This window comes from Cnephaeus nilssonii, assembly GCF_951640355.1.
Source record: "Cnephaeus nilssonii genome assembly, chromosome: 5".
In the NCBI taxonomy this organism is placed as follows: domain Eukaryota; kingdom Metazoa; phylum Chordata; class Mammalia; order Chiroptera; family Vespertilionidae; genus Cnephaeus; species Cnephaeus nilssonii.
This window is the reverse complement of record NC_137076.1, coordinates 55,748,951-55,774,090: the sequence shown is the minus strand read 5'-3', so window position 1 is coordinate 55,774,090 and position 25,140 is coordinate 55,748,951. Positions and strand designations below refer to the sequence as shown.

Sequence of the window (25,140 nt, the reverse complement as noted above, 5' to 3'; positions counted from 1 at the left end):
CACTTTCTCTCCTAAATGTTCTGGATTATCTAGTTTTGAATCTGTTATTTAAAGTTATTAAAGTTTTTTACATTCCATTTAGCCTGTAATTTGATATTCCAGAAGTGTCACTTAAATCAGACTGAAAATAAAACATCAATGGAGATAAGAGGGGAAAAAAGTTCCCCAGTGGATAGAGCTACTGGAAAGTTCATCTAGTGAGAAATAATTTATAGAAAAGGTAATTTATTATTTACTATGCAAGTTGTTTATGCTATTCACAGTGTCTTCTTCACTTGAGTGAGGAAGGATAACATATACTACTAAGGATTATCAGGTGGTTTAAGATACTTTACACCTTTCTTGTGAGGAAACTAGAGAGCCTATAGTCATTAATCTAGTAATTCTAGTAACATACTTTTAAAGATGAGGGCAAATGTCCTATTCATTTAAATATTTATTTTAGCAGTTTAAGCAAAGAGGCTTCCTCTCTGAAATCAATAAAAATATATTTTTTTTACAAAGACAAGGTTGAATGTATATAAAGACATAAAGATATGATAGTACCTATAAATATCTACCCCTTTATCTGCTATAAATGTAGGGAGGTGTAAGGATGGTAGAGATAAATAAACCCTGGTGTCTTCAATGAAGCTTAAATGTAGTCTGAAAGATGTAGGTAAAGCTGAAACTTAATGGGCAAAAATACTAAGTGTCAAAGTTCAGATTTTAAAGTTTGATATTACAGTGTGTACCAGTTTTATTTTCTTCCCCACTCATTTAGTGTATAGTAAACCATTTTCCTTCCCATTTGGGGGAGGAAAGAAAATAACACATTATAAAATCAAGCATAAAGACCTCATATCTCTTCCCTGCATTTGTCACCATTAAATCTAAATTCACTTAATATTTCTTTTGATTGGTTAGCACAAACTCAGACTCCAAAGGCAACATATTCCTTTAAAAGAAAAACCTGGAGCATGTGAGATCTTGCTCTGCAGCATGTTATCAATTTGGTTCCAAAAATTCTTATTAAAATTCTAAGGAAAAAAAAAACAAAAAACTGAGGCACTGTATCTAAGCTTAAATTCAGCTTTAGGGGGGGAAAAATCACTCTAAACAAGAGCCTCTTTCAGATTAGGTAGAGAGTTTATAAATAGTCAAAAAACATTGTTTCAGTTATCTATTCACTGGAAAAGATGCATAACAACCTTAAACTCAGTGAAGTAAAAAAAAAATATTTCATTATGCTCATGGATTCTTTTTTTTTAAGACTTTATTTTTTAGAGCAGTTTTAGGTTTACAACAAAAATGAAAGGTGTAGAGAATTCTCATATACCTAGTACCCCCATACATAATTAGTCTTTTCCAGAATATAGTTGAAATTATACAGTATATAGCCTTTTCAGATTGGCTTCTTTCACTTCATAATAGGCATTTAAAGTCCCTTTTGGTCTCTTCATAGCTTGATAGCTCACTTCTTTTTTAGCACTGAATCATATTTTATTGTCTGAAATGTACCACTGTTTATTAATCCATTTATCTACAGAAGGACATCTTCGTTGCTTTCAAGTTTTGGCAATTACCAATGAAGTTGCTATACATATCTGGTTATAGCTTTTTGTGTGAACAAAAGATTTCAGTTCTTTTGGGTAAATAGTAAGGACTGCAACTGCTGGACAGCATGATAAGAATGTGTTTTATTTTGTAAGAAACCACCAAACTGTCTTCCAAAGGGTGTACCATTCATTTTGTATTCCCACCAGCCATGTATGAGATTTCCTTTTGCTCCACATCCTCACCAGCATTTGGTGTCAGTGTTTTGAATTTTGGCCATCCTAATAGATGTTTACTTGTTTCGATTTGCATATTCCTGATGTGGAACATCTTTTCATATGCTTATTTGACATTTGTAAGTCTTCTTGGTGAGGTCTATTAAGGTATTTGGCCCATTCTTTTTGCGTTTTTGTCTTCTTACTATTGTTGAGTTTTAAGAATTCTTGGTATATACATTTTCTTTCTTTTTTTAATCCTCACCCGAAGATATGTTTTTTCAATTGATTTTAGGGAGAGAGAAAAAAAATCCATGTGAAAGTGAAACATCAACAGGTTGCCTCGGGGATTAAATCCAAAAGTTTTTTGGTATACAGGGTGATGTTCCAACCCACTGAGCAACCCTGCCAGGGCAAGAGTTATTTGCATATTTTGAATAACAGTCTTTATCAGATTTGTCTTTTGCAAATATTCTCTTTCAGTTTGTGTCTTGTCTTCTAACTTTGTTGAGTTCATGGATTCTTCGGTTCATGAATCAGGACAAGGCAGAGCAGGAATGGCTCACCTCACAAATCTATGGCCTCAGCTGGGAAGACTCAAAAAGCTAAAAGGTAATTCAAATAGCTGAGAGCTGGAATCTGCTTCTCCACTCACATAACTGGCACCGGGGCTGAGCAAACTGGAGGTCAGCTTTGATTGTCAGAGTACCTTCAAGGGGCCTCTCTGTATGTTGTGGGCTTTTCACAGCACACCAGACTCAGATAGTCAGATCTCTTACATGATGGCTGAGAGTTCCAAAACAAGTTCCAACAGACAAGGTGAAATTTCATGGCCTTTTATGACCTAGCCTCTTAAGTCACATGTAGTGTATCAGATGACTTTCACTATATTCTCCTGGTCAAATCAGTCAGAAGCCCACACAGATTTAAGGAAAGAGTCTATCTTTTTGTGGGTATTTTAAAAGCACCACAAACATAATTATATAGAGACTAGGTCAGGTGCACAAAATTCATGCACGGGGGTGGGAGGGGGGTCCCTTCAGCCCAGCTGAACCCTCTCCAATCCAGGACCCCTTGGGGGATGTCCGACTGCCGGTTTAGGGATCGGGCCTAAACCGGCAGTCGGACATCACTCTCACAATCCTGGACTGCTGGCTCCTAATCGCTCACCTGCCTGTCTGCCTGGTCGCCCCTAACTGCCCCCCTTGCCGGCCTGACCACCCCCAACTGCCCTCTCCATGCCGACCTGGTCGCTCCTAACTACGCCCCCCCCCCCCCCCCCCGCCAGCCTGGTCACCCCTTACTGCCCCCCCTGCCGGTCTGGTTGCCACCAACTGCCCCCCCGCCAGCCTGGTCACCCCCAACTGCACCCCCTCTGCCAGCCTAGTCGCCCCTAACTGCCCCCCCGCTGGCCTGGTCGCCTCCTACTGCCCCTCCTGCGGGCCTGGTTGCCCCCAACTGTCTTCCTCTGCTGGCCTGGTTGCCCCTAACTGCCCCCCCCCCACCGACCTGATCGCCCCCAATTGCCCCCCTGCCAGCCTGGTCGCCCCATGCAGCCTGCTGTTCAATCATTCGGTCATCCCTCACTAACCCCCCTGCCGACCTGGACATAGGCAGCCATCTTGTGAGAGCGTAAGGGTCAATTTGCATATTACCTCTTTATTATATAGGAGGATATGGAGATACATGCCAAAAGGTTAACAATGCCCACCTCCCAGGCACCCTCAAAGTGAATTTCATTCACTTCTCATTTTAAGTCAGACTAATTGTAACCTATCTTCTATGGATGGCAAAATTCCATCTACCTATTTTTATGTGATACAATGACAAATCAATATAAACTTCATTTTATCTACATAAATTGCATCAGGAATGTCTAATAGCTTGCTTTTAACCCCAGTACCATCTGCCAGTTACAACTGTTTCTTATTTTTAAAACACTATCAAGCTCTGATCCACCCTCAGGCTTAGGCTGTCATATCCAGAAAGTACAGAGACCACCTATAACAAGTAAAGCAGACAGATCAGGATCACACAAGCACTGTGGTTGCTGAATTCAGTGGCTATTCCCTACCTCAGTGATCACTAGACTTTAGGATTTCATAGGCCAAGACAAATTTCAGGAATAATAAAACAAATATGATCAAATAAAGTTACCAACTTTTTATTCTCCAAAGAAAGGACATTTAGAAAATGACTACTCTATAATTTTCATCATAGAAAAGAAATGGAATGGACAATTTCAAATTAAGCACACTCCTTAAGAGTGAATAAGTTTAACTGAATAAAAAACTCACTGTATATATTTTTCTCATTTATCTGTTGATCTGCAGAAACTTAACCATAGATGAACCCCAGTTCACAAACTGGTATGGGAACAACTTGTGCATCTGACATTCTGACACTTTCCTCTCTTACTTTACTCTAACAGTTCTAGAACTGTAGCTTGCTCATAGGAACTCAGTCTAAAAAGACAGATAAATAAGTAAAAAATTATAACAATTGACTGGTCAGATAAGAGTGCTATAGCCCAGCCATGGTGGCTCAGTGGTTGAGCATCCACCTAGCAACCAGGAGGTCACCGTTGATTGCTGGTCAGGGCATATGCCCAGGTTTCGGGCTTGACCCCCAGTGGAGGGCATGTGGGGCATGCAGGAGGCAGCCAATCAATGATTCTCTCTCATCCTTAATGTTTTTATCTCTCCTCCCTCTCCCTTCCTCTCTGAAATCAATAATATATATATATGTATTATTATATATATATGTAACATACACATACACACACACACACACACGCACACACACACACATATATGTATGTATATTTTAAAGAGTGCTATAGGATACAGGGAGGGGGGAATCAAAGAAGGTTTCACAAATTTGACAAAAAAAGTTTACCTATGAGAAAGAATATAGGTGGCAATGACTGTGGCTGAAAGCACAGAGATAGTCCACATGTGCAGTATATCCAAGAAAGACTATATTGTGTATAAAAAAAAAAGTAAATAGTAGTCATACTTAGTTATAGAGTAAGGGTTACTTTTCTATTCTTTACTCTTATATTTTCTGCAATTTAACAGAGGAGTATACATTAATGTGATGATCAGGAAATTTTTAAAAAACAATTCCAATTTCATAGAGGTTAGCTTAGGAAGAACAAACAAAAGGCCTATTTCTTAAACAGTCTGTATTACAATACACCAGATTGTAACATGCAGATGTTAGATCTAGAAGAGGGATGCAGAAACCAAGCAACAAATGGTGGCTAGGACAAAATGACACCAGGGAAGTTAGCATTCCCGCACTGCCTGTGAGAATCCTAGGTTGGGTGAACTCAATACAGGAGAGCTTCTTGTTCATAAGGTCATTAGTCAGAGATTCTCAGGTGGCAGGTGCTCTCTGACCAGTCAAATGTGAAACTCCCAGCTCTAACACTAACTAGCTCAGAGAGCTCAGGCCAAGTATTCAACCACTCGAATCTGTATGCCCACCTGTGACACAGACAACGGCCTACCTTTTGGAATTTTTGTGCAGGTTAACTGATAGAAAATAGATAAAGAACTTAGCACAGTGCTTGCCCCTCCGACAATGACAATTATACCATGGGACACGTTTGTGAGCAAGCAAATGGTAAATGGGCTCTTAGAGGCCTTTCTAAACGAATCGAGAAAGCTTGAAGAACATAAAATGTGTCCGTTTGGAATGTCAACCTTTTGAAACTTAAACGGGCGTGAGCTTTTAACACATGTTCCAAGTGCAGAAAGGATATTCAGTATTTGCAGTGCTTCTAAAAGCAAGCTACCTTTAGAATGATCTTTCTGCGGGGTCCCCAAACACCTGAGTGGCCCAACCCCCTATGTTCTGGCCACTGACAGAAAACGAGGCAGAAGTTTCCCCTTCTTTGTCTCTGACTTTTGCAGGGGGCTCCCCCATCCTCTCCCACCGAGAATCCGACATCTTTTGTGCAGAAGAAGGTTCCGGTCTAAGGTAACAACTGCCTCTTACCCAGGCTTTCTGAAAGCCGGAAGACAGCCAGCGGACGAATGGAGTAGCTGTCCCTCAAGTGATCTCAGAGCATTCTGGCAACTTCCACCCCGCTTCCCTTCTTCCAAGCGTCTGACCTTGACACGCCTCCTCACGGCCCCGCCCCTCCCCAGCAAATGGCCAATCGGAGAGTGCACAGGGAACCGGATAGGGCGGACCCAGCTTGGCACTTTTGACCAATCACCGATCTCAGGCCCCGGGGGCTGAAGCCAAGGTTTGGCCCTGGGTTCCGCCTTGGGAGGGTGGCCCCAAGGAGCAGGTGAGGCAATCGTGGGTCAGGAGAGTTTGAGCCTCCCCTTCTATTTATCAGAAGAAAAGGGCGCAGAGACCCCCGCGAGCCCCGGAGGTAGGAGGCTTGGCCACCCGAGGAAAAAGCGAGTGGGCCGGCAGCTGCGAGGCAGAAGCAAGCTGTGTGCAGGAACCTTCGCAGCCGGTCCTGTTCGGCGCAGCCCTCCAGGCCATGGTGCAGGCGGAGCTCGGGGCGATGCCCAGGTGAGGGCAGCGGCTCCGCCCGGGGTCCCCGCCGCGGAGGAACTGGGTAGATGCGGCGTGGGGAAGGAAGGATGCAGCCCGGCCGGCTCCCCGGTAGCACCCAGAGCGGCCGCCGTGGCCGCAGCTGCAGCAGGAAACACAGCGCAGGCCGAGGAGGCGGCTCCAGCGGCTGGTAACGTCGCCCAACAGCAGTTTCTCCGTAGCATGCGAGTTGGTAAAACAGCCAAAGCACAGGGCTCCCCATCGAAACCTCCTTCGAGCCCCGTTTCCTTGCTACTCGGAGCTCATTTATGCGGAGACATGCCTTGCACTTGTACCTGGACGAACTGGAGACAATGGATTCGGCCTTTAGTGGCCGTCATCTACCTGGTGGTCATAATGGTCGCGGTTCCCCTTTGCGTGTGGGAATTGCAGAAACTGCAGGTAAGGGGCCTGCACCCTCGGCTCTACCCTTTCTTCTACCTTCCTGCCCGTCTTAGGTTGCCCATTTTCAGCCTGAATGCCCCAGACTTGATATCCTGAAAACCGTATCATGTAAATGAGCCCAGTGTTAGGATATAAGCCTGTCTGTTTCCTTGTGCATAGTTTTTCGAAGCATGACACAGGTGGAGGTAGGACCTGGTCGAGAACGTAGTTAGGATGTATTAAGGTAGCTGTGTAAGAGAGCACGCTTTTGTTCTGCAAGTATTCATCAGTTCCTTGAAAGTAAGGGAGATTTATTCCTTAAATCTGATCTGTTAAGAGGTTGGACTTGATCATATAAACTACCTTGAAAACCATGTATTGACTTTTATTAGCATTTAATTAGCTTCCTGAATTAAAAGATTCTAGTTGGTTTAACTTTGTTGTTTGTTTTTACTTTAGAAATTAACTCTTAACCAACAAAGGTTTTGCAAAAAGTCCCTTGTATATTTTTTGATGTCATATTCTTATTATGACATCAGTAAAGTACTACAAGCTGGAAGAACCCAAGGTAAATACTTAACTAAGATATGTACTTTATAGAAATTGTATAAGGAACTTTAAATTCTAAGTTTAAAATAACCAGGAAGTACTTTTAGTTAGAAACACCTATTTAACAAGACCTATGACAAGACCATGGCTGTTTGAGGTCTTTTATTTATATGTTTTGGGTTGGTTGTTTTTTTCAACCACAGTTGACATTCAATATTATATTAGTTTCAGGTGTACAGCATAGTGGTTAGATGTTTATATTACTTACAAAGTGATCATCTCAATAAGCTTGCACCCATCTGACACCATACATAATTATTACACTATTATTGACTATATTCCATATGCTGTGCCTTATATCCCCATGACTGTTTTGTAATTGCCAACTTATACTTTTGTTTGTTGTTATTATTGTTGTTTTAATCCTTACCCGAGGATATTTTTCCATTGATCTTGAGAGAGTGGAAGGGAAGGGGAGAGACAGAGAAAGAGACACATCGATGTAAGAGAGACACATCCATTGGTTGCCTCCTGCACACTGGACCAGGGCCAGGGAGCAAGCCTGCAACCCAACTTGTATTTCTTCATACCTTCAATTTGAGGCCTGTAATTGTGGAAATGATTTCTGCATAAGTAAACAAAATGTATTTAATATACATTTGTTTTCTGCATGTTCACTAAATTATTTTTTGTTTCTTTTCCCATACTGGCATAGTCCATATAGTTATTTTTATTTATTATTTTTTAAATATATTTTTATTGATTTCAGAGAGGAAGGGAGAGGGAGAGAGAGAAACATCAATGATGAGAGAAAATCATTGATCGGCTGCCTCCTGCATGCCCCCCACTGGGGATCGAGCCCGCAACTCTGGCATATGCCCTTGACTGGAATCGAACCCAGGACCCTTCAGTCCGCAGGCTGACGCTCTGTCCACTGAGCCAAATCAGCCAGGGCCATATAGTTATTTTTAATGTTAATATCCCATTCAACGACATTAAATATGTCCTATTTGTTGGATATTTTGGTTTTTCCATATTAGTTTACCAAAGACATCTTAATACCAATGGGGATTTTTTACTTTGAAGTATTTGTTTGGAGTATGGTATAGGAAATACTTTTATGGTTAATGATATGCATAGTAGCAACCTATTTTAAGACTTCTCAGTTGTTAGTTTCAACTAGTTTTTTAAGTGCTAGCTTTTTAAGGAAAATTTTAATCTGCAGTCTCCACTGCTAACACCCTGAGTGGAATTCTTATCATGTTTTGCCTGGACTATCCTCAACACACCAGCAAAAGTCTTTAATTAAAACATTAAAATTAGCCCTAACCGGTTTGGCTCAGTGGATAGAGCGTCAGCCTACGGGTCCCAGGTTCAATTCTGGTCAAGGGCATGTACCTTGGTTGGGGGTACATCCCGAGTATGTGCAGGAGGCAGCTGATCGATGTTTTTCATCGATGTTTCTGACTCTCTATCCCTCTCCCTTCCTCTCTGTAAAAAATCAATAAAATATATTTTTAAAAAAACACATTAAAATTACACTATGTGTGTCCTCTTTTCAAAGTTTTCCAGTCACTCCTAGTCCCAGATTAAAAGTCAGTATCCCTAACTATGGCCATTAAGGCCCAACGTGACCTGACACCAACTTCACTCCATCCCCCTGTGACTTTTCTCAATACATGAGTTTTCACCTAAGCCTTGCTCAGTCATGAGGATGGGCACGCACCCTCCTTAAGGCCATTGCACTAATGGGAGTTGTTGGAACGTAGATGGTGTTTAAAGCCATAAAGATGAATGTCATTGTAAGGAAGAAGAAAAGGCCAAGGACCTAGCACCAAGAGTTAGAGGTCAGAAGAGTTAGAGGTTAGAAGAACAGGAACTTAAAAAAAAACGAGTAGCAGCCAGAGGGGAAGTGCAGTGCTAGGAAAGGTGTGTTTCTGTTGTTGAGCCATCCATTGACTTTCACAAGATAGAAATGTCATTTTATAGTGACCCTAATAATGGTTCAATGGAAATGTGATGGCTGAAACTAGAGAGAGTTGTTTGAAAAATGAATGTGGTGGGGTAAAGAAGTGGAATCAAGATATGAAGACAAGTTTTGTTCATTTTTGTTTTGAGTATTTTGACTCCCAAGGGGACCTAAGAAATGAATGGCATAGTAGATAGGGGTGTGGGATTAGGAGAGCAGGTTTTTTTTCCCCCCTTGTTGTGTTTTGGTTTTTAAGGTTCTAAACACTTAGCTATAGCATGTTCCCAATATTTGGGTATAATTTTATTTAACATTCCTAGTAACCTGGAAGCATAGGTATTATCTTCATTCTATAGAAACGAAAACTGAGATAAGTGGCTAAAGCAACATTGTGGTAAAGTGCTCTCTACAAATATTAATTACCTTTATCATTCTCGTCATCATTATTCACTAAATGAGTTTGTGTATCCAAAACGCTTAACACACTGCTCAGCACATAGTAGGTGCTCAGTAAGTCCTAATTACCACAGTTGTTTTTAAAATGGCATCACTGTTCTTGCATTGGAGCAGCAATTCTTTTTCTTCTAGAGTAACATCTCAGTTGGGATTAGGTTCTCAATTGAACACCTAAGGCAAAGTTGTAGCATCTGCCTGAGCCCTAGATAAAGTACTTGATATTTAGAGACAGTTTTGTATAAAAATACATGTCTTTAAACACTAGAATCACAGTACTCACACTGAAATCGATGGGAACTGAGATTGTAGAAAACAGGAGGTTCCTAAAGCTGGTCACATGGCCATGGTAGGGCGCACACATTTTTTGGAATGGCAAGATGACCATCTGCACTATTTAAGCTACTTCTTTCACTCTCTTACTTGGCCAAGTATGTATACTTGAAGTCAAGTAAATTAAATGCACAAATGTCACGATGCTCTGCAGTCATTTTACTCTGCGCCCTGGTCTTCATGCCCCAAGTAGCTACCTTCTATGTTAGTGCTTCTCTCTTCCCCTCAGGAGGATTGGGGAAAACGCTCTCCTATTCCTCTGTACTCTGCTTTGAAAGCATTCCACTGAGGGACAATTATCTCACTCCTGGATGCTCATCTTTAATGGTCTTTTCTTTCCTCTCTACTTTCTTCAAGTTACCTTAGGGGGGGGGGGGGGAGGAATCTCCGCTGCTTATCTCTCCCTTGTTTTGTGAGCCAGGAAACCCTACTCATGGCTGAGAAATGTAATAATGTTAATGGTATCCTTATGTCAGTGTGTCTCAAGTGTGCATAATTCAGAGATAAATGTAAATTAAATTAAAGTCAATGTAATAATTATATTAATTTCTACAGATACCTAGAGTTGACTTATTTTATTATGTTGCTTAAATATGCATCAAAGAATTTAAATTTCTTATACATATGGCTTTTCATATAGTTCAAAAATTAAAACAACTGTAAAACCAGTGATTCAAATTAATGGCATTAATGTGTACAGATGAAACTCAACTACCACTGGCAATGTAAAAATGGTACTAACTCCATGATGCAAGATATTTTAAATCTGTCATCACTATACTGAAATGACTCAATTATCTAGTCACCACTTTTCTGATCGTTTGAAAAAGAACTTTTTCCCTTACAGCACACTGAGGTCACTTTGCCTTTATTAGTCACAGACACATGATTTTTCTCATATCTACTACCAAGTTCTACTTTTTGGCACTAAGGCAATCATAAAGACAACTGTGGGCATTAAAATTATGTGGCAATACTGTTCCTAGTGATCACCTTATAATAGAAAAGACCTAAAATGTGCTTTTATTTTTATTATTACTTTAGGTCATCACTAAAATGAATACTCACTTTTAAATAGCATTTAGTCAAGCAGAAATCCCTGGAATAGGATTGCTCAGACATTCCTTTCAGAATCTTCAACTCCACATGTTTGCCTCTCACTTACTGCTTTGAGTAATCTCCAGCATTCAGCAAGGCTTTCATATTTGCTTTTCAAGTTCTCCATACAGTTTAATGTAGGAATTTATTGTTATAAAAATATATTTGTCTGTATTCTTTTGTTTTCTGCTTCTTTAATCTTTGACCGCCTTTTTCTGTTCAAAACTGTAAAACTAGAAGTTGTGGACTTCAGTTCTCTTTTAATTAACTGCTCAAATCCCTCAAGTACCAAAAATAAATGCCCACATTTTTTCCTTTAAAAAGTTAGCATTTGCTTTTTTTTTTTAATTAAAAGAATTCACACTCTTTAAAGCAAGAGTCCAAGTTAGTATAAAATTCATTCTCAAGTGCACCTCAGATAGAACAGAGGTTCAAATAAATTTGTTTTTATCAAAAAGTATGTGCCTTACTGCAACTCTACCTAGGATGAGATAATTCAAAGTATATTTTTAGAAATTAAGCTTTTATAGAATAGAATATTGATCAGATATTGACCTAAAAGAGAAATTAGAGCTTTTTTGAGTGTAATATCCTGAGTTGATATTGTTATGTATAAAAGGGATAGCATAGATTAATACAGTTTACTTGAACAGTAGTTGTTGCATTATTTATCAAACAGGAGGGTTAAAAGACTTAATGCATGTTAAAGTATCTGATATAGTCAGCATTCAGTAAATGTTCTACTAACGTGTAACAGAATTTGCAGAAAATGTAGGTAGGTTTTGAACTTTCTAGATATAAAAGCAAAGGAGTAAACCATATAAAGATTTTTAGATTTGAGTTGTGTAGAAAATTTGAAAATGCTGTATATCTCCAAACACAATAATCAACTCTAAAGGCCAAATCAGCTGAGGGAAAATGAAATGATGTTAACATTGTTAATGTACACAACACTATTACAAAAGGCCCCATGAGGAAAAATGCTCAATCCTATGAGGAAAATTCTGCCCCCTCCCTCTACAAAAGTAAGAATAGGCTGCTTATTAAAGAATAAATAAGAAATGGCTACTAGTCATTTGGAAAATATTAAGCCCCATTAATAATTAAATAAATGGAAATTTAAAAAATAAAAATATTTAGCTCTTTACTTTTAATATCAGAGAATTGATACCAGCGTGTTCTTCTGCTTCTTAAGGTTGGAATACACACCAAGGCTTGGTTTATTGCTGGAATATTTTTGTTGTTGACTATACCTATATCACTATGGGGGATATTGCAACATTTAGTGCATTATACACAACCTGAACTACAGAAACCAATAATAAGGTAAATCTTAACATATTTTGAATCTACTGTATTAGTGTTGTTGTTGGCTTACTTCATAAATATAATGTAAAATGTTTTTAATTTATGTTTTGCTCTTCAAATAGGATTCTTTGGATGGTACCCATATACAGTTTAGATAGTGTAAGTATGTTTCATTTTATCTCATTAACTAAGGACTTTTTTGAAGATACTAATATACTTGGAGAATGCTTAAAGTAATGAAAGTATTTGACAGTAAGAATCAAATTAAGAAGAAAAGTGAAAAGGTTCACTTGTTTTCAATGTTGATAAAGAAGGTAAAGTACGACAGTAGAAAAGGCAGATATTTAACATTTTTAAAAATCTATAGCTGTTAGCGATCTCCCCTGAGCATGCCCTCACCTTTCCCCTTCCTCTCTTCTTCCTCCTGCCCCCAGGTCCATTCTCTCCTGAGCCCATTTCTTCTACCACTCACTCCTACCTCTGTGATGATTTTCTAAATAAACGTTCTCTTATTTAAAAAAAAAAACACAACACACAACAAAAACTATACCTGTTTTCTTTGCTTGATCTTTTAAAATTTCAGATTAGTAGCTCTTAGCCCTAAAAGAATGCAATGTTTAAATTGATATCATCATCCTTTTTACTTACTAAATATTTTATTTCAACAACAAAAAAACCTTCCCAATGGATCCTAGCACAGTTTTTACAGGTGGCTGCTTTAATTTGATTCAATATAAAGGAAATGTTTTTCACAGCATTTTCTATGATCATGTCAAGAAAAATTTCAGGTTTTATTTAAAAACCCAAGTGAATGTAATTTAGCTTCTTTCTTCATATTCATTATTTACCCCCAAACATGGACGTTTTCATTTACCAATATCCAAAATGTTTACTGCTTTTAGAAATTCATCTCACAGATTGTCTGGTAGCCCTTATAATAATAAATTTTCAAAAGTTTGATGTCAATATGTGGCAAGTTCAAAAATTAGTTTATTTTGGATATCATGAATTGGAGTGGTAATTCATTTTATCTTAGCTGCAACTGTTTTTAACATCTGTGCTTTTTTTATAGTGGGTAGCTTTGAAATATCCCAGCATTGCAATATATGTGGATACCTGCAGAGAATGTTATGAAGCTTATGTCATTTACAACTTTATGGGATTCCTTACCAATTATCTAACTAACCGGTATCCGAATCTGGTATTAATCCTTGAAGCCAAAGATCAACAGAAACATTTCCCTCCTTTATGTTGCTGTCCACCATGGACTATGGGAGAGTAAGTATGCTTTGTTTTAGTTCTTTTATGTTTTAGTTTTATTTAAGCTGTCATTTCTCTGCAAAGCTGTGTTAAGTACTATGAGCAGGACAAAGTAATCTGAGTCCCTAACCTTGAGTAGTTCATAGTCAAGTTTGAAGACTAAAACAACACATTTTTATAATCCACACATAGTTTCTTTTACATTATTCATTCTAAATAGAAAACTTAAAATATTGTGGGTATAAACCTTAGAAATCATTTCATTAACACCTTTTTACAATTGGAAACCAGGGTCTGCAGAAATTAATTTACTCAAGATGATAAAACTAGTTAATGACAAAATCAAATGCTTTTTTTATATCTAGTGAAATGATCATGGTTTTTCGCCTTTAACCTAATAATGTAGTGAATTAGATTCATGAATTTTCTAAAATTAAAAACTTGCTTTCAAGGATAAATTTAAAGTGGTTATGATGTATCCTCTGGTTTTCTACAAGATCTGGTTTGCTAATATTTTGTTTAGAATTTTTACATGAGTAAAATTGGACTACTAGTTTTCTTTCTTATACCTTCCCTGTTTGGTTTTGATATCCAGGCTGTACTGCTTGAATAGCAATTACTGCCTTTTATTTGTCTATTAGAGGCCCGGTGCACGAAATTTGTGCCCTGGGTGGAGGGGAGGGTCCTCAGCCCAGCCTGCGCCCTCTCGCAATCCGGGATCCCTTGGGAGATGTCTGACTGATGGGGAGTGGGCCTAAGCTGTCAGTTGGACATCCTTAGCGCTGCGGCGGAGGTGGGAGGGCTTCTGGCTGAGCAGCGTTCCCCCTGTGGGAGTGCACTGACCACCAGGGGACAGCTCCTGCATTGAGCGTCTGCCCCCTGGTGGTCAGTGCACGTCATAGGGACAGTCATAGGAACAGATAGTTCCTCTGGTTGGTTGATTTGCATATTAGCCTTTTATTACATAGTATTACAAGAAGAGATTGTGACCTATACCTTGAAAGATTAGGCCTGGACTTTTCATTGTGGGGTGACACTATAGAACTAGTCAGGCTTCCTGTTGTTTCTGGAATCGTGTGTGTGTTTTTAATTATAGTTTTTAGGAATTGGGCAGAATAAAGTTTAAAATATATGGGCATACATTAGTTTATAACTTCATCTCTTTTGGATCTATTGTGATGACTCCTTTTCCATTTCTAATATTACTAGTATCTTTATCTTTTTCTTGAGAAATCTTGCCAGAAGTTCCCCTAGTTTTCTCAAGGATTGATTTTTTGTTTTGTTGAGTCTCTCTAGAGTGTATTTGTTTTCTATTCCATTATTTTTGCTCTGTTTTTTTCTTTTTCATTTCTTTTGGTTTACTTTGTTCTTTTCCTAACATATTAGAGCCTTAGCTTTTTAATTTACAGCCTTTCTTCCTTTTTTTAACATACATTTGAAACTATACACTTCACTTTTAAGTTCTACATTCTCTCCTTGCATCTCAGTTCTTCATCTGTCTAGAATCACTTCCTTAAAAGTATTTTAAAAATTTCTTTAGTTTTATACTTATCCAAAGTATCTTTATTTTGCCCTCATTCTTGAAAGATAGTTTTTCTGGATGTAATTCTTGAAGGATAGTTTTGCTGGATGTAATTCTTGAAGGATAGTTTTGCTGGATGTAGTTCTTAGGTTGACAGGAATTTTCTCCGAGCATTTTGAAGAGTTTATTCCACCTAATTCTGGCTTCGGTTTTTACTGTTAACCCTCTACTGTCAATCTAATTGTCTTTCCATTATAGGTGACCTGTCTCCCAACTGTATTTAAGACCTTATCTGTCTGTGATGTTTTGCAGTTTATGAAGTATCTAGGTTTTTTTTGTTTTGTTTTTAGTCCTGCTTAATTTACAGTGTGCCTCAATCTTACAAATTCATGTTTTTCATCAGTTCTGAAAAGTTCTCAGCGATAATCTCTTCTGATGTTGCCTTTCCTCTACTCAGTCTTTTGTAACTCTGATTATATGTTAGAATTGATTCTATTTCATTCTTTGTAACTCTCATTCACATTGTCTCTTTGTCTCAGCAATTTTTTCAGATAAATCTTGTAGTCCATTAATTCTCCACAGTTTTTAATGGTATCTAATTGGCTATTCAATCCATCTGTGTAGTCACCCTTAATGGTCTCAGGTTTGGTGTGGCACTCAACTCATAGAATACTATAGGTTTAACCAGCTCCAACTTAAGCTTTGTAAAGCTTATGGGACAGGAAGCACACCACATACAGCCAAAGGATGCTCATCAAGAGATCTTGCAACAAGCCCAAGTACAACTCCTAGACACCACCACAGGGAGCATGCTTGCTTGTAAGTGGGAGTGAACCACCCTTGCACAGGGAAGGCTCTCAGCACACAAAACCCCAAGAGTTATTCAGACCTAGTAACACAGCATCTGAGTGTCTGCATACCAGACTCACAATATTCTCATTCTAGATGTAATATTTAAGTTAGGGGATTCATAATACATGACAGTGATAACCAGTTTTCCTGATAGGAGTGCTAAATAAGCATTTGTTCTCAAATCTCAAAGCATTTGTTCTCAAATCCGGTCTTTTAAGACTTACACAAGGCTCCCAGGTGGAAAGCCTTTTTTTGGTAGTTGTATTTTGGGACTTTTTTGTTTTTGTTTGTTACTGCTTGTGAAATTTCCTCTGTATTTGAGTGAGCCCAGCAATAGAATAAAAACTGTTTATATAGGATTTTTATTTTGTCCTTTCAGAGTATCTAGTCAGTGATAGTCTCTGGAGTGCCACTTAACTACCAAACTTGACAGGAAACTGAACCCTAAAATGTAAATGATACTTCCTAACTTGCGTGTGTGCATGCTTTCACATACGCATGCACACACGCAATTCATTTGTTAGTCAGTTTTCTTTCCAGAAACATATGGACCCATGTTTTTTCTTTTGATCTGTGCAGCACGAATTTGACACTATACACAGAAAGGGGGTCCTGCAGAAGATGTAGTTGTCAAATAATTTTAAAAATAGTATCTCAATAATTTGTTTGCTACCACCCACATTCTTCCCCAGTCGCCATTTAGAATGACTAAGTTAAAAGAATTAAATATAAATAGGGCATCATTTGTCAAAGTGATTATAATTTGGGAGCTTTGGAGAAAATCTGGTACTATTTAAATGAGTAGTTGAAAATACTAAGTTCTTTTTCTTTGGCAGAGTATTGCTGTTTAGGTGCAAACTGGGTGTATTGCAGTATACAGTTGTCAGACCATTCACCACTATCATTGCTTTGTAAGTACATAGAGCTTATATTATCGTTTATTTTTTTTCAAATCCTCATGCTCTTATGTGGTACAACTGAGTAGAAAAACATATAAAGAATGTTAATTTACTTGTTTATAACACAGGTGTAGTCTTATTGAAAAAACACAATATATAGAAACTCAACTATATGAAATCAGGTGACCATTTATAGGCAAAGATTTGCCACAGAGTTCTTCTAAATAACATTCTCTCTAGAGCTTTCCGGAAATCATTTAAAAAATACTTTCTTTTTTAAATACTAGTTCACATAGCTTTACAGAAACATCTATTACATGAAGTTAAAGTGTGCTACTTTAGATTCATTGCATGGTTTTATTTTCTCAATAGTTAAGTTAGAATATGAACACTATATTCCAAAGAAGAAATCATATTTTTATTTTTTAATATTTCTGTCAAGGCTTAGCACTTGAGGTAAAATTAAGCTACCTGGTAACAATTACTCCTTAAAAATTTAAAAACATCAAATAATGTAAAGCAGGTAGATTACATGTTTTATCTACTAGTCATTAACATTCTGCATGGTTACAGAGGAAGAAAGGGAAGACAAAGGAGAGAAATATTCAATTCTTTATTTTACCTTTGAGCTAGCAATTTTTAGTGATATTTACCTTAGAGTTAAGACTAATTCAGTTATTTATGAAGGTATGCTTTATTTTCTGCAGTTTAGAAACTAGGTAATCATATAAGTTAATACTTAGATGTGGGTCTTCATAAAATTTACCTCCAAACCCTGGCCTGTGTGGCTCGGTTGGGCATCATCCCGTGCACGAAAAAGGTTGCTGGTTTGATTCCCGAACAGGGCAGATGCCCAGGTTGTGGGCTCAATCACCGGTAGGGCATGCAGGAGACAGCTCATCCACGTTACACTCTCATATTAATATTTCTCTCTTTTCCCTTCTCTAAAAATCAATAAACTATATTTTTTTAAAAAATTTACTTCCAAGACAATTTGGGTGAAAACATTAGAGTTGTACTTACAGACCTGCATTTTATAACAATCAAGCTTTTAAAAATAAGGCAGCATAATTTTTTTGAATCTATATATAACTAACCTTTCCAGTTCAATGTTTGTGTCTTACTTTGGATTTACTTCAAGTTGGAGGTACAATCATGTAACATTTATAGAAAAAATATTTTTATTTTTTGAACCACCTCTATGACAAAATCAAGTAATTATCTATAGGGTCTTTTAAATAAACTGACTTCTAAATGTAAGTATTGCTGTCCATGATGTATTTTTTAGTTAATCATAAAGTCTCATTTTTATCATATTTAGAATCTGTGAGCTGCTTGGTGTATATGATGAAGGCAACTTCAGTTTTTCAAATGCTTGGACTTACTTGGTTATTATAAACAATATGTCACAATTGGTAAGTACACATTCTAACTGTACTAAATTAGTATTTATAACTCTAGATTCTTGGGGAAAGTTTTTTTGGGAATAAAGCTTACTTTTTTATCTTGAAATTAGATTTATAGGAAGAATTTCAAGAAACTAACATATCTTTATACATATATAAAGGTGTAATATCTTTGTTAATTATTTGGTGACTTATATCTTAACCTGCTTATCGTGTTTGTTCATTTGGTTCTGGGTACTTATTGCACAATTTGTGGATATGTCATAAATAAAAGCACAATTCCCTCCCTTTAAAAAAAAACACGTATCCTAGGCATATTCAGTAAGATTCTTTCATATATTTGGAATTAAAGACAAATTGAGAATGCTAAGTTTAAAAAAAATATGTTCTAGATACTGAAATGCTCAAATATATAATTATCTGATACTTTCAACTTAATGTACACTTTATTTAAAATCTTTTAATACTTTCAGCAAAATAGTAATTTAGATTATGTGGCATGCATGTGTGGTTTTAGCCTTGGCTGTGTAGCTCAATTGGTTAGAAAGTCATCCCAACACACCTAGGTTGCAGGTTCAATCCCAAGTCAGGGCACATATGAGCATCAACTAATGGGTGCATGGATAGATTTGAAACAAGTCAATGTTTCTCTCTCTAAAAATAAATAAAATTTAAAAAAAAATTTTTTTTAACCAAATGCCTGTGTATTCAAAGCTTTCTCACATGTTTATATTCTTTGGGACCAGTAATTCCATTTCTGGGAATGCATCCTCAAGTAATGGTCAGAAGTACTTATGCTTTGATTGTCATTGTATGTAGAGGCCCAGTGCATGAAATTTGTGCACAGGGGGGTTGGGTGTCCCTCAGCTTAGCCTGTGCCCTCTCGCAATCCGGGATCCTACTCTTGTTTGTAATAGCGAAAGGTTGAAAACAATCCTAAATCCAGTGTTGGGGACTGGTGAAATATACTATGGTCCTTCCACTGGCCAAAATATTTGGCAGTTATTAAAAATAATTTTTATTAAACTTATGGAAAGTAAGGTTAAGGGGGGGTGGAATAATCAGGCAACAAAATTTTGTTTTTAGTTGATGATGCCTGTTAAAAACCATTTTAGTTGGATGATGGGCCTATGAGCAACTTAATATGTTACTGTTTTGATATTCTAAATATCTTAAGTTAGCATTTTATTATTTTAATGGAAAAAGTAAACTTTTAGAAGAATGTTTACTGCTATGCAACACTACACTAGGTCATTACAACTAATTTTTTTCAATAGTTAAGTCTTGAGCATTTATTATATAAAAGTAAATTCAGCTGGATTAATATACTGCCCCGAGAAAAATTGTTTCCCTGATTCCTTACTTTCAGATATCATGGTTACAGTTTTATTGAAAAGTACTTTTTTAATATGACTTATAATGAATAGCTCAACCCTTATAAAATTAGTGATAATTTATAAGCAGATAATGTTTTAATTTCTTCTATGCATGGCTATCATTTGTTCATTGTTTCTGGACCCCAATAAGTGAATGCTTAAAACCATTTTCAGGGGAAATGTTATACATCTCTTCTGAGAAATTTCATATCATGTATATTCATCCACAGTAAACTATAAAAGCTTGTTGTTAATCTAAAAATACCATAATAAACTTTAGAAAAATTTGCATGAAACATTACTCTGTACCAGGTCTCTGCTTTATAACTTTAATATTTCTAACACCATATTTAGTTATTCTTAATGAAGAAGTTTAATTTTTAATCTTGATTGTTTCTAGTTTGCCATGTACTGTCTACTGCTATTTTATAAAGTACTGAAGGAAGAACTTAGTCCAATCCAGCCTGTTGGCAAGTTTCTTTGTGTAAAGCTGGTAGTTTTTGTTTCTTTTTGGTAAGTATTACTTTATCTTAAACTAGAGGCCTGGTGCACAAAAATTTGTACACTGGGTCGGGAGGGTCCCTCAGCTCGGCCTGTGCCCTCTGGCAGCCCAGGAGCCCTCAGGGGATGTCCACCTACTGGCTTAGGCCCATTTTCCAGGGGATCGGGGCCCTAAGCTGGCAGACATCCCTCTGGCAGCCCAGGAGCCCTCAGGAGATGTCTGACTGCGGCTTAGGCCCGCTTCTTAGGGAGCGGACCTAAGCCATAGTCGGACATCCATAGCGCTGCCGAGGAGGCGGGAGAGGCTCCTGCCACTGCCGCTGCGCTCGCAGCAGTCAGCCTGGCTTGTGGCTGAGCCGAGCTCCCCTGGTGGTCAGTGCACATCATAGCGACCGGTCGTTCCTAGTTCCTAGTCGTTCTGCCTTAGGGTCAATTTGCATATTACCCTTTTATTATATAAGATGTTTTCATTTCCTAAGGACAATAAAACTGTTGACTAGGGAGGATTTTTAAAATAGTTTTAATATAGAAGATGAATTAAAATGTCTCTAATTACCTTTTAAAAAATTCATTCTTTTAGCCCGTCTTGGTTTTTCATAAGGAAACAATCAGATGGCCACTGTAACATTTATAAGAAGAAAATAATTTGAGCCCAGCCAGTGTGGGTTCAGTGGTTGAGCATCAACCCAGGAACCAAGAAGTCACTAGTTCTATTACCAGTCAGGGCACATGCCCGGGTTGCGGGCTCCCTCCCCAGTAGGGGTGGAGGGGTTGTGCAGGAAGCATCTGATCCATGTGTCTCTCTCATTGAAGTTATCGATGTTTCTATCTATCCCTCTCCCTTCCTCTCTCTCCAAAAATTAATAAAAAACATTTTAAAAATTAAAAAAAAGAAAATACTTTGAAACAACCTAAATGTCTCAACACTAGAGAAATCATTAAAATAAATCATGGTGTTTTCACATAAGAAAATACTTTGCAGTTTGCAGTAAAATAGAATATTTAATAATGTGAGAAAATATTCATTAGTAGGTGAGGGCATGAGTGGGGGTGGGGGGCAATTGGGGGGTAAAGACACATATGTAATACCTTAATCAATTAAGAAAAAAATAAAGTAATTAAAAAAATTTTTAAAGGCAGCCCTGGCCAGTGGGTTCAGTGGTTAGAGCAGTGGTTCCCACCATGGGGCACATGCCCCACAGGGGGGGCAATTTGATTTTTAAGGGGGGCAATTCGAGGATGAGTTATTAACTGAATTTTTTGCAGTTCTTATGGTTTGAGGGGCTTCAAATACAGTATTTAAATATAGTGACATGCATTTCAGTTCTCTATTATGTTTTGAAACTTTGCTATTTTTTCATATCACTTCATATTATTATGATTTTTTTTTAACAATTTCTTAGTGATTTCTTCCTCAGTACTTCAACTGTCCTTTTGTTCTTTTATTTTTCTCTTTCATGGATGCCATGCTCTTTGGAAGATTGTTTAGACCAAGTTAATGGCCTTTTAGGCTTCCTCCACATGAATAGGGGTTCACTTTTTGAATAATAAGAATTATATATCACAAGGGGGCATCAGGATTTTGGAGATGCTTAGGTGGGGCATGGCCAAAAAAAGGTTGGGAACTACTGGTTTAGAGCATCAGCCAGAGCACCAAAGGGTCACGGGTTGATTCCAGTCAAGGGCACTTACCTAGGTTGCAGGTTTGATACTTAACCCTGGTCAGCGCTCATGTGGAGGCAACCAGTCAATGTGTCTCTCACATAGATTTTTCTCTCTGCTTCTCTTCTTCCTCTCCCCCTTTCCCCCTCCCTCCCTCTCTTCCACTCTAAAAATCAATGGAAAAAATATCCCCGGGTGAGAATTAACAATAACAAAAAAAGTTAAAATTGTACATGGTCCCAATTTAGTTATAGGGTGGATGATAAGAGGCCTAGAAACACATCAAATTTAACAACATACAAATAATATAAAAAGTGGGGGGAAATTCTTAATCCCACCACGCAGAATGATAACATTGTGTTATTAAAACTCCATAGAAACAGTTCCATACTACAAAAACTTAAAGAACTTAACGATATGTTCAGTATATTGTGGATATAATTCTTTGCCAGTAAAATATAATTTTGTTTAGGTTTTTGGTTTTGCTTAGTATTCTGTTGTATGGATGTAACTTTTTAACGAATCTCCTATTGGCATTTAGGTTGTTCCTAATTTTTTCACCATTACAAGCAACATTGAAGTGAATATTCTTATCTGTACAACTATGAAAGTGTGTCTGTCTCATTATTAGCTGATTAAATTTAGCCTAGGGTCACATCCTGAGATTTGCTTGAAATGCTCACTATGACTCCCTGTGTTACAGTTAGACCCCTTTTAAGTTTGTCTCTAATTCCAGTACTTCAAACAAGACTGGTTTCAAATGTTTTTTAAAATAATTTGAATAATCAGTTAACACATGTATAAATAACATTTAAGTATCTACCCTTTGTTTCATTGTCTTTTTATTTTTTGTTAATCCTCACGAGGATATTTTTCCATTGCTTTTTAGAGAGAGTGGAAGGGAGGGAGAGAGAAACATCAGTGTGAGAGAGACACATCAACTGCTTGCCTCCCGCATGCACCCCGATGACAACGACCAAAGCTGGGGAATGAACCTGTGACCCTTTTTGGTGCGCAGGCTGATACTCTAACCACTGAGCACACCAGCCAGGGCTACCTTTTATTTCATTTTAAGTGCCTATTGTACAGTGTGTTAGGCATTATCTGTGTATAGAAAGAACTTAAATCTAATTTAAGTTCACACACTTTCAAAACAAAAAGACATAAACTAAGCAGTGAAGTTCCAAGAATACATAATTCAAATTCATGTGATGAAACTCTACTAGAAGAGTAAATTTGTAAAGCAAATAAGTATATTTAATATGGACACACAGTGTCTTCGAGAAGGCAGGGTGTGGTGGTGGTGGTGGTTGTCCACAGGTTGTGCTGGGGTTTAACTTTAAAATGGCGTATTTTTAAAACAATTGCTATTTTATGCTTGATATAGATTTGGCATTTACCTTTTCCTAACATATAGGCAAGCTGTAGTTATTGCTTTGTTGGTAAAAGTTGGCGTTATTTCTGAAAAGCACACATGGGAATGGCGAACTGTAGAAGCTGTGGCTACAGGCCTCCAGGTAAGTAGTGCTTTCTCTGAATTCAATAGAACTTGACTATTTGTTAAGCATGCTTATATAAAATATTTTATCTTTTAAACCTGACAATGTGCAGGCTATGGGACTGCTGTTATCCTCACTTTACAGGTGAAATGGAGGAACCCTAGAGAAATTGGTCATTAATTACTAATTTTAGGGCCAAGAATACAACCTAGATTTTGTTATTCCTAGTCAATTTATCTTTCTGCACTTCTCTTAGTCCTTGAACAGTGGATTGAGCATTCTATGTACTTTGCTAAGAAATACTTGACTAAGTTAATGCAAAATAGATTTAAATTTTTGGCGTGTTTTTTTTTTTTGAGGTAAAAAATAATTATTTTGGAAAATGATTATACTTATGAGGAAAACCCCAGCTATAAATACTTAAGTAGTTTTGAAAAGGAAGAAGTGTTTTTTGAAAAGGTAGTGTTTTCCCTTTACCTACAAAACTAGATTTAAACTAAAGATGACTGATTTCTTGTTGTAGGACTTTATTATTTGTATTGAGATGTTCCTGGCTGCTATTGCTCATCACTACACTTTCTCATATAAACCATATGTCCAAGAAGCAGAAGAGGGCTCATGCTTTGATTCCTTTCTCGCTATGTGGGATGTTTCAGACATTAGGGATGATATTTCTGAACAAGTAAGGCATGTTGGTAAGTACCAGTCATTGAATTTATCCAAATAAGTAACTTTTGTAAGGGCAATTTAACCATAAGAGATGAAAAGACTTTGTTTAAAGCAGTACCACAATAAGGCTCTTCAAATAGGGAGGGGGAAGGGGAGCTTATTTTTAGCATATAAGTTTATAAAGGTAAAATACGAATACTTACTTTTTGGCTAATTTGGAAACCTTTATATTACCTTAAAGGAAGGACAGTCATGGGACATCCTAGAAAAAAATTTTTTCCCGAGGATCAAGATCAAAATGAACATACAAGCTTGTTATCATCATCATCACAAGATGCAATTTCTATTGCCTCTTCTGTGCCGCCTTCCCCCGTGGGTCACTATCAAGGGTTTGGACGTACTTTGACTCCCCAGACTACCCCTACTATAGCTGATGTATCTGATGAAATATATAATGATACTACAGAAGAGAAAAGAGAACCTTCAGATAAACCCGTGGTCTCCTGAACAGTGTGTGAACACAAACTGCACTACTGTTACCATGTTACTTCAATACCTGGTATCACATTGCTCAGGATTTTGTGCTTGGGACAAGCCATAAATGATGGAACATTGCAACACAAAGATAGGCGGAAGCCAGGTACTACTGGTTTTATATAACTAAATTTTGTATGTCACAAATAACCAGTCTAAATATCCTAGACTTAGACTCTAAGATTTCTTCACATTAGAGTATCGCATACTCAAATGGTAGAAAATGACTATACTAAAAGTTCTTGATGTTACATGCTTTATCAAGAGGATGGTCATAAAAAAAATAATAATCAATGCTTCCTACCACTGCTGCATGAAAATAATGCTTTGGAATTAGCAGAAAGTATAATTCAGAAATAGGAATTAGTGGAACATAATCATAATCATGTGCCATATATTTCTCAACTGGATGTCTTTCAATAAATAATAATTTATCATTTATTTTCTGCAACTTTATGTCTCTCATTCTTTAAACAGAAATCATTAATGTTTTAACAAAAAGGTTAGAGAGGCATAGCATAAAAAAAAAGTCCAGAAAAATTAAGGGTTAAAAATTAT

The 25,140-nt window shown here is 37.4% G+C and overlaps 1 protein-coding gene across 1 annotated transcript; it reads left to right on the top strand.

Moving 5' to 3' along the window:
- The first annotated feature begins 6,003 nt into the window (after nucleotides 1-6,003).
- On the top strand, nucleotides 6,004-25,023 carry TMEM184C (transmembrane protein 184C). The gene is made up of 10 exons (XM_079771301.1): nucleotides 6,004-6,710; nucleotides 12,290-12,420; nucleotides 12,525-12,561; nucleotides 13,475-13,680; nucleotides 16,873-16,947; nucleotides 18,257-18,350; nucleotides 20,118-20,230; nucleotides 23,298-23,397; nucleotides 23,903-24,074; nucleotides 24,290-25,023. The coding sequence occupies exons 1-10, from the start codon at nucleotides 6,492-6,494 to the stop codon at nucleotides 24,553-24,555; spliced, it is 1,413 nt and encodes a 470-aa protein (XP_079627427.1). The 5' UTR covers nucleotides 6,004-6,491; the 3' UTR covers nucleotides 24,556-25,023.
- Nucleotides 25,024-25,140: the final 117 nt, after the last annotated feature.

Excerpts from the sequence above, each read along its gene's own strand:
- TMEM184C (XM_079771301.1), top strand. The coding sequence starts at position 6,492 with ATGCGAGTTGGTAAAACAGCCAAAGCACAGGGCTCCCCATCGAAACCT. Across the intron at positions 6,711-12,289 it reads GGGAATTGCAGAAACTGCAG|GTTGGAATACACACCAAGGC; the intron begins GTAAGGGGCCTG and ends CTGCTTCTTAAG. Across the intron at positions 23,398-23,902 it reads CTGTGGCTACAGGCCTCCAG|GACTTTATTATTTGTATTGA; the intron begins GTAAGTAGTGCT and ends TTCTTGTTGTAG.